Source organism: Balearica regulorum, chromosome 7 (assembly GCF_011004875.1).
Source record: "Balearica regulorum gibbericeps isolate bBalReg1 chromosome 7, bBalReg1.pri, whole genome shotgun sequence".
NCBI lineage: Eukaryota > Metazoa > Chordata > Aves > Gruiformes > Gruidae > Balearica > Balearica regulorum.
In genome coordinates this window covers 13,758,390-13,771,356 of record NC_046190.1, presented here as the reverse complement: position 1 = coordinate 13,771,356, position 12,967 = coordinate 13,758,390, and the positions used below count along the sequence as shown (strand labels likewise).

Sequence of the window (12,967 nt, the reverse complement as noted above, 5' to 3'; positions counted from 1 at the left end):
TGAAAATAAAAATTGAATGAGCTGTTGAATTAATGAAGAGCTAATATGCCGTGTCTGAGTAATACAACCTTCATAGGCTAAAGAAATTATTTTCTAATTAAAATAATTTAACCTGCTTATTCCTGCAGTAAATACATGCATCAGTTTTATCCCACTCAACACTGCCATTACTTTTTTTAGCAATGGAGAATAATGTTTTTTCATTATTTTTATTAGAAATGCTATAGACCCTTGGCATTCAGTTATCAAAACATAAATATTTTTATTTCACTTCAAAGTTTTAATAATACAGAATGTTTGATCTGGAACATACAACATTTTAAAAGACAGTTGTAAAATATAAAAATATAATATGTTTTCCACCATCCAGTTAATAGCATTTTACTGTTTACTTTAAGCGGATTTTGGAGTATCGGCTAAAAACACAAGAACAATACAAAGAAGAGATTCTTTTATTGGTACACCATATTGGTAAGTGCACTGTTTTCCTGACTTTTTAGCATGAACTAATATCTTAATAATACCTTTGTTGTTAGTTAATATTACAAGCTTGACACAGTATTGTGTAAATATATTAAGTGAGAGTAGAATGTGCTTCTTAAAATGCTTTAGTGAATTTATCAATTTAGAATCTTTTTCAGAACAGATAAGAGCGCATTTTCTAATCTGACACTTCATTATTCTCTTTGCAGGATGGCTCCAGAAGTAGTAATGTGCGAGACCTCTAAAGACAGACCTTATGATTACAAGGCTGATATTTGGTCTCTTGGCATTACTTTAATAGAAATGGCTCAAATAGAGCCACCTCATCATGAATTAAATCCAATGCGAGTGCTTCTGAAAATAGCAAAATCTGATCCGCCTACATTAGCACAGCCTTCAAAATGGTTGGTATTTTATTTACAACTTTCCCAACCCAATTTATAGATTGCCAAGTCATATATGTACTAAACTTACGTTCATGTTGAACTTCATGGGACTAGCTTTACGCATAAAGTCAGGTACCTATTCTGTATATGTTTGTACATGTATATATATGTGTGAGTGTATATCCATATGCAATTGGGACTATGGCTTTTTTGTCATTTCTGTATAGAAACTTTTATACTGAAATATTTTGCATTAAAATGTATGCAAAATTGATTTTTGCAAATGCAGTAAAAGATCTGAAGACCATCTGAAAAAGTAACGTTGAGTGAAAGCAGACTAAAGTCTTTTTATACTAAGAAAACATTTTAAAAAGCTCTTAGCTATTTGGTCATTTTAATATCTTTATGTGATTCAGTTAGTGATATAGCAGATGTGGTGTGTTATAAATCCAGAGCCAAAAGTAAACTCTTCCAGAAATTGAGGAACATTTTAAAGATTGTATTTGTGCACAGTGGATTTTGCATTCCCGTACCATCTTCCTGTTTTTCTAAATCAATAGCAGGACCTGGAGTTGCAGTGTGGATGCATGTGAAAGCAAAAGAATATTTCACTATACACTAGTCTGATGTCAAGACAAAAGAAAAAACACTACCTGTTTGCTTTTTGTGTAGGTCATCAGATTTTAAAGATTTTCTGAAGAAATGTTTGGAAAAGAATGTAGATGCAAGGTGGAGCGCAACTCAACTTCTACAGGTAGGAAGACTTAATTGTTCAGAACTATTGTTGAAAGGTAGGTATATTTTGTATTTTTTTAAAAGCAGATCACTATTATAGTAACTATTTAAATAATTTCAAATTAAGTGGTTGTACACAGTCTGTTTTTAACATTGTTGCATTTGTCCTTATTTGGTAAAATTAAATGATACCAAGTGCAGATCAAATTCTTTGTTTACATATTTTGATGTAATATAACTAATTACTTTGCATAAGTATTTAAATTATACCCTGATACTTATATTGGATGAAGGAGAAATTTACATAAGTAGTCTATTGCTGACAGGTGTTTTAAAGGCTTTAGTACTCAGCCTTCCTCTGTAATGCTGTCACTGCAGAATACCTAAACAAGAGTAGATGTGACTAGGTACATTTGATTCTGTTTCACGTCAGCGCGCATTTACTTTATCCAGAATACATCCGGCATACGTTGAATAGATTTAAGCAGCAGGGCCAAGCAGAGAAAGAAGATTCAGACAGTAGGAGAAGAACAGGTAGCTGTTTCTTCTTAAAGAAAAATGTAGAATTCTATGTTCTTATTAGGAAAAATTGTTCTAAAGACAAAGCAGACTTTTTCTAGAAAGAATATTTCTAGATAAAGCTTATCAGAAAATTATTTAACTGTGGAGCTGAAAAGAAATGAAACCCGTTTCCAGGAAAAATAACCTTTTAAAAAACCTTTCTACTTTTATTCTTTGGATTTTGAAACAGGTCAGTATAAATGAATTATTTTTATTTTTAGCAAGTTTGTTAGACTACTTACACAGTATATTTGAATACAAATGCTTTGATTTTAAAGCTTTACAGAAAAAAGTATATTAAGACAGTTGTGATTAATGTTAACTGTGAATCTTCAGGTTTGAGAGAACCAAAGTAATGTTTCTCTGAAGTTATATTTCTTTCAAGTTATGATTTTCCTACTGTGTACAATGAAGTCAGCACTTAATATTGTGCTTTTTTTTTATTTTCACAAGCACCCGTTTGTTACTGTTACTTCCAATAAACCAATAAGAGAATTGATTGCAGAAGCTAAGGCTGAAGTTACAGAAGAAGTTGAAGATGGTAAAGATGAGGATGAAGAAGAAGAAACAGAAAATTCTCTGGTCAGTTTAAAACTTATTTTTTTAATATGCAGCTAGTTTCAATCACCAGTTTCCTATGGAGAACTCCATTTCTGATGTACTGCTCAACTTTTGCAGCAAGTCTTCTAAGAATAATGGCATAAACATACTGTAACTGTGTTACAAAATAAGTAGTCAGCATTTTCAAAATTAATATGTTCTTAAACTCCTTGAGAACTAATAATAAATAATATTATCTTCATGTATTTTTACATGTATATGTAGTGTAGAATTTTAAAAATCAGATACTGATTTTTGTGTAAATAGTTTTAAGTCAAAATGACTAGATGAACAAGTAACTGTATTTGTATTCCATAAGATGCTTAAAACATTAAGGGAAGGTATGTGACCATTATACTATAAACTCCGTTTGTGATTTTACAGTGTGTCTGTCAAAGAGGAAAAAAAACCAAAAGCAAAAAACCCTGTGTTTTACCACGACAAGGTCGCATTTATGAGTGTATTTCTAAAGATGCTTCAGAATGTCACAACACAAATTCAGTTCCTCGAAGGGCAAAGCCATGAAGTTCAATGATATGGTAGCAAATTGCAGAGTATACAGGTAGTGTGCTCTCTGACTTAACTGGCTCAAGCACTATGAACAGGGACAGTGACCAGCACCACCAGTCCACCAGTAGCTGCCATTGTCAGCAATGGTACCAAAGCCAAATGCACGTGCACAAGAAGCACGCCTCCGTTCCCTCCTCGCCCCTCACCAAGCCAGTTGCGTCCCCTGCCTTTCATATGACTTTCCGTGTCCACCCCAGCAGATCTCCAATGTGCATTCTCACCAAGTACCTCCAGGATTTACTGTCTATCTCCTAAGGCATCACCCACCACCTCCCTCTGCTGATTAGCTGCTAAGCCATCAGGAGGGTTGGAGTGAAGTCTACCCTATGACTCAATTAAGTATCTCGACACAAGCATCAGGTTGGGAAACTGTGAGGTAGATGCATTTACATTATTTACTTGTGGTAGTGTTAAAAGCTGCTTGGAGATCAACACTAAGCTTCTAGAACAGTTACGTGAAGAAATCTTTTAAATGCACTTTTGATTTAAAAGGAATTGTTTTCTGTATGCTTAGGAAAACCTTAAGGTAGGAAATGTGCAATCAAACCATGCTTGTTACAATAGCTAACCTGGTATGTTCCCAATGGCAAATCAGAAGCCTGATCTGCAAATTACAGGGTTCTAACAGTAAATATAGACAGAGATATTGCAATCACTTTGAAGAGTGAAAGAGCAATTATGGTTAAAATGATACTTTATTAGTATATTCTTTTGTATGTCTGTATGTAATCTGATAACATTCATTCATATTCCAGCAGCAGCAATTTCTACAGTTATGTAACTGTTTCTATTCTAGTTCCATATTGCCACCTATTCATGTCTGCTGGAGGTTTTCACCATTTTAATGGGGTTTCACAGTGATTAAAAAACAGACCAATTTTTTTTTTCAGGATTTTTAACAAAGAACACAAGGAAAGATATTTTGGTGAAACAAAAGAAGGTCTTAATATTGCAATTTTATCAGTGCCACACCAAATAAAGCTACACAGCTCCTTCCTTGCCAAACTGGCACAGAGATATGTGTCTTTCAAATCCAACTGTAGATGGGAATATTGGGGAACTGAATTAAAAAAAAAAAAAAGGGAACATGATTGGAAAAAGACTCTCGAAAATTCTCTTAAGCACGAGGCAGAGGGCTGACTATGATCCCTTTCCTTCAATCACAGCATATTTTATTAAATTGTGAGAGATGGAAGAGGGTTCTTGTGGAAGTTCCGTTCAGAGCTTGTCTGCAGTCCATGCACTCGTTCTGTGGTAATACCTAGTGAAGTACTCTGGGATTATAACATTCATGTAACTGCTTGTAAATGCAATATTCATCTCTGTTCAGGTATTCTTCAGCAGAACTGTGCTTTAATTCAGTTAGAAAACGATTAAATATTTTTCTTGCTTTAATTTTTTAGCAGTTACCCGCAGACAAGCGTGCATCCTCTGACCTTAGTATTGCCAGCTCTGAAGAGGATAAACTTTCGCAGAATGCCTCTGTTCTGGAATCTCTTTCTGAGAAAACAGCAAGTAATGCAATTGAGGACAAAACCAGCACTGTATTTCCAGATGACAAAACAACTGGAGACGAATCTGAGGTCATTAAATTTAGAAAAACAGCTGATAACATATGCGATACTACTGTTGGCGATATGAAAGTGCAGAATGGTTCTGTGCCAACTGGTGAAGACGAGCAAGGCAAAATATTGTCAGCTGAAAAGACTAGAGAAAGACTAGAAAAAGCACGTGAAGATATGGAACCTCAGAAAGGAGGGAAAGAACTTGATGCTGTAACAAAATCAGAAATAAAGGATGAACCCAACCTAAAAACAGAGAAAGAAAATGACATGGACGATGAACAGACAGAAGATAATAAACTGAAAACAGTACCTACAACTGAAAATAGTATAGAAACCGAGGAAGCCATTTCTAAGGAAACTGGTGAAAAAGAAGAGAAGGAAAACAGAACAGATCTCTCAGAAGATAAGGAAGAAAAGGTCCTTGCAGAAAATACTACAGAGCAAAAGAAAGATAAAGATGAAGGTCAGAAAGAGGCGATAATAGACACCACTACAGAAACTCTAACTAATGCTGCAGATAAAGTTGCTGATGAAGAAAAGGAACTAATAAAGCATGGAATTGACAACATTAAGGAGATAGGTGGTATTGCTGAAAAACAGATCAGTGATGGGGATAAAATACCTGAGTCGGAGGATAAGCCAGTGGAAAGTCAGGCCAAGCAGGTCCATGAGGTAATCAGCTCTGAAGAAACTCTATCAGAAAGCCAAGATAAAGCGATCAAAGTAGACAAGAAACTGGCAGAAAGTGAAAATGAGGATATTTGTAATAGAAGCAGCATGGAGGAAACGGAGATCAAAGACTCTGGAAAAGACGTAGACCAGAAAGCAATACAGAGCAAGCCTGAAGATATTTCTAATAAGGTGGTGGATAACCTGACTTATATGGACCAGAATTCAGAAAAGCGCAGACCTGAGAATATCCAGGAAAACAATATTCAGATAGACAAAGAACATTCAGAAGTTACTTCTGATGAAATAATGAAGAATAAGCTTCAAGATGCTGCTGATGAACAAGTTGATGACTCTGAAGTCACTCCAGTCCCCAGTATTAGTATTAGCACTGAAGAAAATGAGGAGAAAGTCAAAACAGATAATCAAGACAATACTGAAACTTTACAGCAGCTAGAATCGGAGAATTTGAAGGAAAATGATGCAGATTCAGGCACTGGTTCTACAGCTGATAATAGCAGCATTGATTTGAACTTGTCAATTTCTAGTTTCCTTAGTAAAAACAAAGAGACAGGATCAATATCTTTACAGGTAAGTATAAACAATCATATGTTTTTATATAAAATCATATCTGAGTGTGACCCTAAAGTTATCTCCAAGTTTGACCATTGCAACAAAGAAAATTGAGTGAGAAACTAGTATGACAGTGTGGAATATAAAACAGTGTAGAAAGTGAAGTATTCTAAATTGCACACTCTAAAAGTCTGGATTTTGTGCAGTTATGCAGCAAAGCTAGAAACTTCAGAGGTGCTAATTATATTCTTATTTTGTTGCATAATTGTATTTTAAAAATGTAGACTTGCATATAACAGGAAGGCTAACAATATTAAAGGTGAAGATTTGTGAATGGTTATAGTTCACAGCTGATAGTTAAGAAGACTAGCTCAGGGCCCTGGACTGCACAAATCTCTTATAACATCTAATCTTATAAAGAATTCCTGTCACTTCCACATCTCTCTGTTTAGATTTAGAAGATCTAAGGCAGGCAGTCTCTCAGGTTTGTTTATTCTGAACACTGTTCTGCTACAGCTCTAGTATATCGATGCCATTATGCCAGTATGAATGAGCTTAATCAGAGGAAGCACATTCCAGATTATGAACTTTATTTATATCTTTATACTAATATGATTATGGCCATACTAGGATAGTAACTATGTAACCTTGGATTTAAAGGGAAAAAAAAAAAAACAAAACAAAACCAAACCCAAACAAGAATCATAACTGGCATAGCTTTGCATGACTTCAAGGTGTTTGCAGTAGCCCTAACACAATGGAGATGCGGTTTCAGCTTGGGTCCCTCTTCTCTCGTAATGAAACAATAAGAGCTCTGAGAAGTGAGATTTCTCCAATTCTGTCAGCAAGATCATCACATGATTTTTGACTAATATATACGAATTAAAAAAAACCAAACCCACAACTTTCTTGTTTAATTTATTTCCAAAGCAGAAGGAAGTAGGTGAGTAAATTGCTATTCTGTTTCAGTACTGGTTTTCAGAATTAAATACCTTTTTTTGGTGACTGGGAAAATTACGGTCAAAAGCAAACAGAAATTGCAACTATCTTCAGTTCTTGAAAATAAAACTGAATCAATTCGGTTCGGAGTTTATTTAGGGTTGGTGTTTGTTTTTTTTCTTCTGGCAATTTACATGATCAGTAATTACAGTTTTCCTTTTGACTAGAGAAAGTTTCAGTACATTAGAATTTTTCAAGTTCTCACTTGATTAGTAAGGTACCTGATAAGTGAGAACAACTCCTGATTACTCTACAGTAGGCCTTCACAGGAATGTTTGAAGAAATTTAGTATTAAGAAAAAAGAGAAAAATGGATAAAACTTAAATACAGATTAACTGACCAATGCTTTTTTCAGGAAACTAGAAGACAGAAGAAAACTTTAAAGAAAACTCGGAAGTTTGTTGTTGATGGAGTAGAAGTGAGTGTAACTACATCAAAAATAGTTACTGAAAATGACTCAAAAAGTGAAGAAATGCGATTTCTACGGTAAGTGTTTTTAAAAGTAAAATTTACAAGAGGTTAGCAGCTAATTTTTTTTCTCTTTGAATAAAAGGAGGGGACAAATAATCTTATTTCTGTAATATTTGGGGATTAATTTCAATTATTTTGTTAGTAGAAAGGAATGCAAAGTGTTTCTTAATAAGACGATCAATTCAAAACTAGTTTTACTCGACCCAAGTTGTAGATGCTTTTTTCATCTTTTGTAATATTCCAGTTCTTTTCTTTTCCCATCAGCATTAAGCGTTCTTTTTCATTGTTAGACGTCAAGAGCTAAGAGAGCTAAGGCTTCTTCAGAAAGAAGAGCAGAGAGCCCAACAGCAACTCAGCAATAAGCTTTTGCAACAGCGAGAACAGATGTACAGACGTTTTGAACAGGAAATGACAGTGAGTTTCTGGATTTTGCTGCTCTTAAAATATGGCATCTTGATGGAGTAGGCAGAATACTACTAGCAGCAATGAGGTGTTTCCTTTTTTGATGGCTTAGTTTTCATTCTTGTTAATAAATGGCAATATTTTCCATTGTGGGGTGCCCAGCTTGTATGCTAAAACTCTCCTGCCAGAACAGTTCATCATGGCCATCCTCTGCTGTGGTACAGCACTTCACTGAACAGAATTTAGTTTTCTAAAAGAAGATGCAAAATTATTTTTACAGGGTAAAAAGCGACAGTATGATCAAGAAATAGAAAATCTAGAAAAACAGCAGAAACAGACAATAGAGCGCTTGGAACAGGAACACACAAATCGTTTAAGAGACGAAGCAAAACGCATCAAAGCAGAACAGGAGAAGGAATTGTCTAAATTCCAGAACATGCTGAAGAACAAAAAAAAGGAGGTAAGAGACAATGATGTTAATATAGAAAATAAGGAGTATGAGCATAGCAAACAGTTGAGATTAGGTCTCCCAGAAGTCTTGTCAACCTCATGTTATACTGAGTTGTGGAAGGGTTACTAGCAGTCAGTATTATTTAGTTTGTTTTACTACCTAACGTGAAATACAAACAGCTAACAGGAAGATTTAGGTATTGACTTAATCCAGCAAACATCACCAAATTAGAAGACTTTATTTTTCACAGAATCTTTAACAAAATATTTTTTTCTCAAATATTAAATTAAAAAAAAAAAAAAAAGTATTTTGTTAAAGATTGTGAAAAATATTTGAAATTACTACTTTAAACAAATCCAGCTATAGCAACTTAGTAAATACTTATCAAGTTAGAATTTCAAAGAAAAGAATCTGGTCTTGATTACTGCTAAGAATCACTTAAATTCCAAAGAATTTTTTGTTGTTAATTTGGCAGATTTTTGTTGAATGTGTGCTGTTGTTCAGAATTCCTTTATATGAAGTGACAGCAGTTACATGGATTTAGTTTTTTAACTCAAAAAGGAAAGAGAAAAGTCTCAGTAACCTGCAATCTTTCACAGTTAATTTCATATGTGTTATACAGTTAAGGCAAAACAAGTGGCATTTGACACTGACACTTTATGCTATTAACTTGCTTGCGTGAGAGTAAGAGAAAGTGATGTGTTTCCATGTGGATTTTGCATCTTAAAAGCTGTTTTATTTCATTTTCAGATCAATTGTGTAGTGCTCGTTTGTATATAAATGGCTCTAGTGTTTGGTCTAATAGTTACTAGACTCACAGAGATTTCTCTAGAAATCTGTACTGTCCATGCTTTTGCATAGAATGATCCTGTAGTACAAAAGTGCATAAAAAATAGAAGTTGTATTCAGTTCAAACCATATGCTCATATGTAAATAACAATTTTTCTTCTTTTGCGGTGCCTCTTGCATTTTTGAGTCTCTCTCTATTTACTGGTGATTGGGTCCTACATGGAAAAGCGGGAAGAATTTTACATACTGCTCTGAGCTAAAAGCCGTTCTTTCATGGAAACAGGAATAGCATGTGGTGATTTGGACTCTGTTTTCTGATGGTGCTTCTACTATTAAACAAACAGGCATTTGTTTTTGAGCGCGTAGTTTTGTATTTAAAGCTTAAGAAGGCAATTTACAGTTTGAAGGAAATGCAGCTGGTGCTCTAAAACTACTCCTATATTGGAGTGTGCAATGCTACATTTTTATAATTCTTAAAAATAAATAAAACACATCAGCAAATTCACAGATTAATAGTCGGTTGATTTAGCCAGGTTATATATAGAATCTTTCTACTAATCTAGTCTAATTCACCTTGGACTGAAACACGTTCCATTCCAGCATACGTGTCATGAAAAGTTTCTTGAAAACATACTTAGTTATTGGTGGGTTTTGCTTTTAAATTCTTCAGAACCAAACACAACCAATTAATGTTTTAGTTGCTTGTCTGACTATTTTAAAGACATCCCGAGTAGATGTCATTTATGATTGGAGACACTAATAATGGCATCTTATAAATCCATGTTTGAGACAGTGTCAGAAATAACTGGTTTTCAGTGGAAGTTATTTTAAGCTTCCAACCATTTTTCACAGCTTTATCATGAGGTGAACATACTCCATAGTCCTCTTGCCACAGTGCTTCAAGAAAATACCACTTTTGCAGGTGGTGGTTTTCTTAAGTATTGACTATTCTAGCTGCTGCATGAAAACACAAGCAAGAGACAGTCATTTCTGAGAGCACTGGCAGCATTTGCATGCAATATACCACCTTTCTGCGCTGCGCTGGCACACATAAAGCACGTATTGTTCCTCCTCTTTTCATTAAGCTCTTTTCACTAAACTAACATCCCTGCCACTGAAGTAATGCACGCTTCCCGGTACCTCTAGTGCTTGACCTGCATGTCCTGTGTTCACAGTAATGCTTGCTGTGGAGAAAAAGTGTTCTTTTTGCCACCTTCTGCATGCTTATATACACTGTAGGTTTTATGTGAAGTGGAGAAAGCACCAAAAGAGCTGAGAAAAGAGCTCATGAAACGCAAGAAAGAGGAGCTTGCACAAAGCCAGCATGCTCAGGTAACAACGGCAGCTTGAAGCTACTAAAATACAAAAGGCAGCACTATTCACACAGCTTGATGATTTCACTTGTTGTTGAGTGAATATGGAACTTAACTCAAACTAACCCTACGTACTGCTCTCTTTCTTCAAGTACTCCCATGTCACACCCCATAGAGTATACTGTGTAAAAATGTAGGAGCAGCAATTTCCAGGTTTGTGCTGTTAAGTGTAATATTTTGTATGCTGTACCACAAAAGAATGGTGTTTTTCTACAGCAAGTTTCTTTACAGGGCATTTTGGAGTGGTAAGTACCCCATAGGTCCATCAAATTACAAAGGTTACAGTCAGAAGTAAGTTTTGAGCAACGTAAGTGCAGGGGAGAAAAATGTATATAATGTGTAAGCGTGAGGCATCTTGTTGATAGGAGCAGTACAGATTAGATGAAGTGAAGTTATTTAAATGTCAAAGTGTAGGTGTATGGAAACTTTACAAGACATCATCTATAATTTCACGCCTTCAGACTTGCTGCTTTTATATGACCCAGCTAGAAAGAGTATTTTAGAAAAATATTGGCTTTGTGATAGCCACAGCTTGTACAGAGTGAGTTTGCACCACCACAGAGCAGGTTTGGATTGAGTAACTTAAAGATTAAATGTTTATGTGAGTGACCTAGTAGAAAATAATAGCAACTCTATTTGATAACGTGTTTAATTCAAGAGGGGATTTCCCAGCACAGAATGTGATTGAGTTGCAGCACTCTCCCCATAGCAAGGATATGTGTCTCTGAACTTTTTAAGGAAACAATTAAAACCCTAAATTTTCATAGTGTTTGTAGTAACTTAGTTTGTTTCCTTTGCTGGTTTCAATTTCTTGAAGAGAGGTGAAAGAGACAATTTTAAAGGTGAAATATCCTTACTTGGAATGATAAGTACTAGACAAGGTGCAGATGCTTAGTTTTAGAATATCTAGAACTTCTGACAGTGACTACTTTTGTGTGATTAGCCTTGACATTTTAAATGTATATTACTAACATACAGCAGATTTAATTTCTTCTTTTTTTTTTAAGAACAGAAATGTATTTCATTATATTCTGACATAGGAAGTACATTGTGTCCCACAGGGGGTTGCTCAGGTTATGATTCAGTCTTTTCAGTTGTCTTCATGTACACTTTTCAACGCACAAATGCAGGATGTAAGTCTTAAAATGCAAAGCAACAAAAGTTTTATTTCCCTAATTTTCCAGATGTGTGTTTTCTCTTCTCCTCATATGTGCTGATCAATGTCACTGCTGTCTCCAAACTAGTTAGCACAAATTTATGTAATTATGCCCTATTCATAGTAAAAAGGTCAAAATTAGAGTAGTTGTTAGCTCTGGGCAAGACATTAAAGTTTCACACAACTGGAATATAATACTGGTCTCTGGTGTTTCTTATTTGTTCAGCACATGTGAGAAACAATGCGTGACTTCTGTGGAGTGTGTGCAGTGAAACCATGCATTTTAAAGGTGTCTGAGTTTGTTTGCCCCTTACTGGGCAAAACCAAGTGGTAATTTGAAAAAGGTGGGCTGTCTTGCACTGTCTGCCTTTTTCAACATCCAGCATGTTCTTAAGTAAAGTTCGTGACCTTTATTATATGTGATACTTGAGTATCCCACATCTGTGGGAAGCAGAAAGGCCAGAGTGTTTTCTGAGATTGCCTAGTTTATCTCATAGTGCTAGCAATTGCGAAACTTCTTAAGATTTACCATGTAGTGAGAGCAGCAATGATACTAGAACGATTGAGTAAAGCTCAAGCGTAATTGCTTTTTGACCATGATTACACTAGAATAGCTTTCTGCCTGCTCCCTACAAATAAAAAAAATCGTGGCAAATTAAACACAATGTTAATTATATGCCTGCACCCTCAGAATAAAAACTTAGTTTTCTTACCCTTTTCATCTAGAAAGGGAACAGAACGGTATTTTTCATGAGTCTATATATTCGATTAGGTATGTCTGACTTAATTTACAGATGTGGCCTTCCAGTTCTTTTTGTACCCTCAGGTATGCTGCTGTCAGAGCTTTTCACCAACTTAGTCCACCTCTGGTTTTCTGTTACCTAAGTGTAACTGCTGTCCGCTGGGAGAGATGAAAGCCTCATCTATTAATAACTGCCAGTGAAGATGGAAACCAGGATTCTCCTGGTCATGATAAAAAGTATTTTTAATGGACATTTAATTCCATATGTTGCTGACAACTCTCTTGGCAAGTAGTGTAGGTTCAGTAAAAAAAACCAAAACCAAACCATAGCTCAGGAGACCCTTCCACTGATCATCTGTAGCCCAGAACTGTTTTCCTGCCTCATCCCATCTCCCTTCCAATAGACCATCTTTAACGTTGCTCTGTTATGTATAACACCAAG

The 12,967-nt window shown here is 35.3% G+C and overlaps 1 protein-coding gene across 3 annotated transcripts in view; it reads left to right on the top strand.

Moving 5' to 3' along the window:
- SLK (STE20 like kinase) overlaps positions 1–12,967 on the top strand; it is a 51,985-nt gene that overhangs the window by 28,305 nt on the left and 10,713 nt on the right. Inside the window, exons 5-13 of one of the 3 annotated variants that reach the window (XM_010299561.2) lie at positions 399–471; positions 693–887; positions 1,542–1,623; positions 2,619–2,747; positions 4,739–6,160; positions 7,497–7,627; positions 7,903–8,026; positions 8,295–8,474; positions 10,494–10,586. In XM_010299561.2, the coding sequence (XP_010297863.2) occupies positions 399–471; positions 693–887; positions 1,542–1,623; positions 2,619–2,747; positions 4,739–6,160; positions 7,497–7,627; positions 7,903–8,026; positions 8,295–8,474; positions 10,494–10,586 (2,429 nt within the window). The remainder of the gene's footprint in view (positions 1–398; positions 472–692; positions 888–1,541; positions 1,624–2,618; positions 2,748–4,738; positions 6,161–7,496; positions 7,628–7,902; positions 8,027–8,294; positions 8,475–10,493; positions 10,587–12,967) is intronic. The other 2 variants (XM_075757986.1, XM_075757985.1) reach the window with 2 other exon arrangements.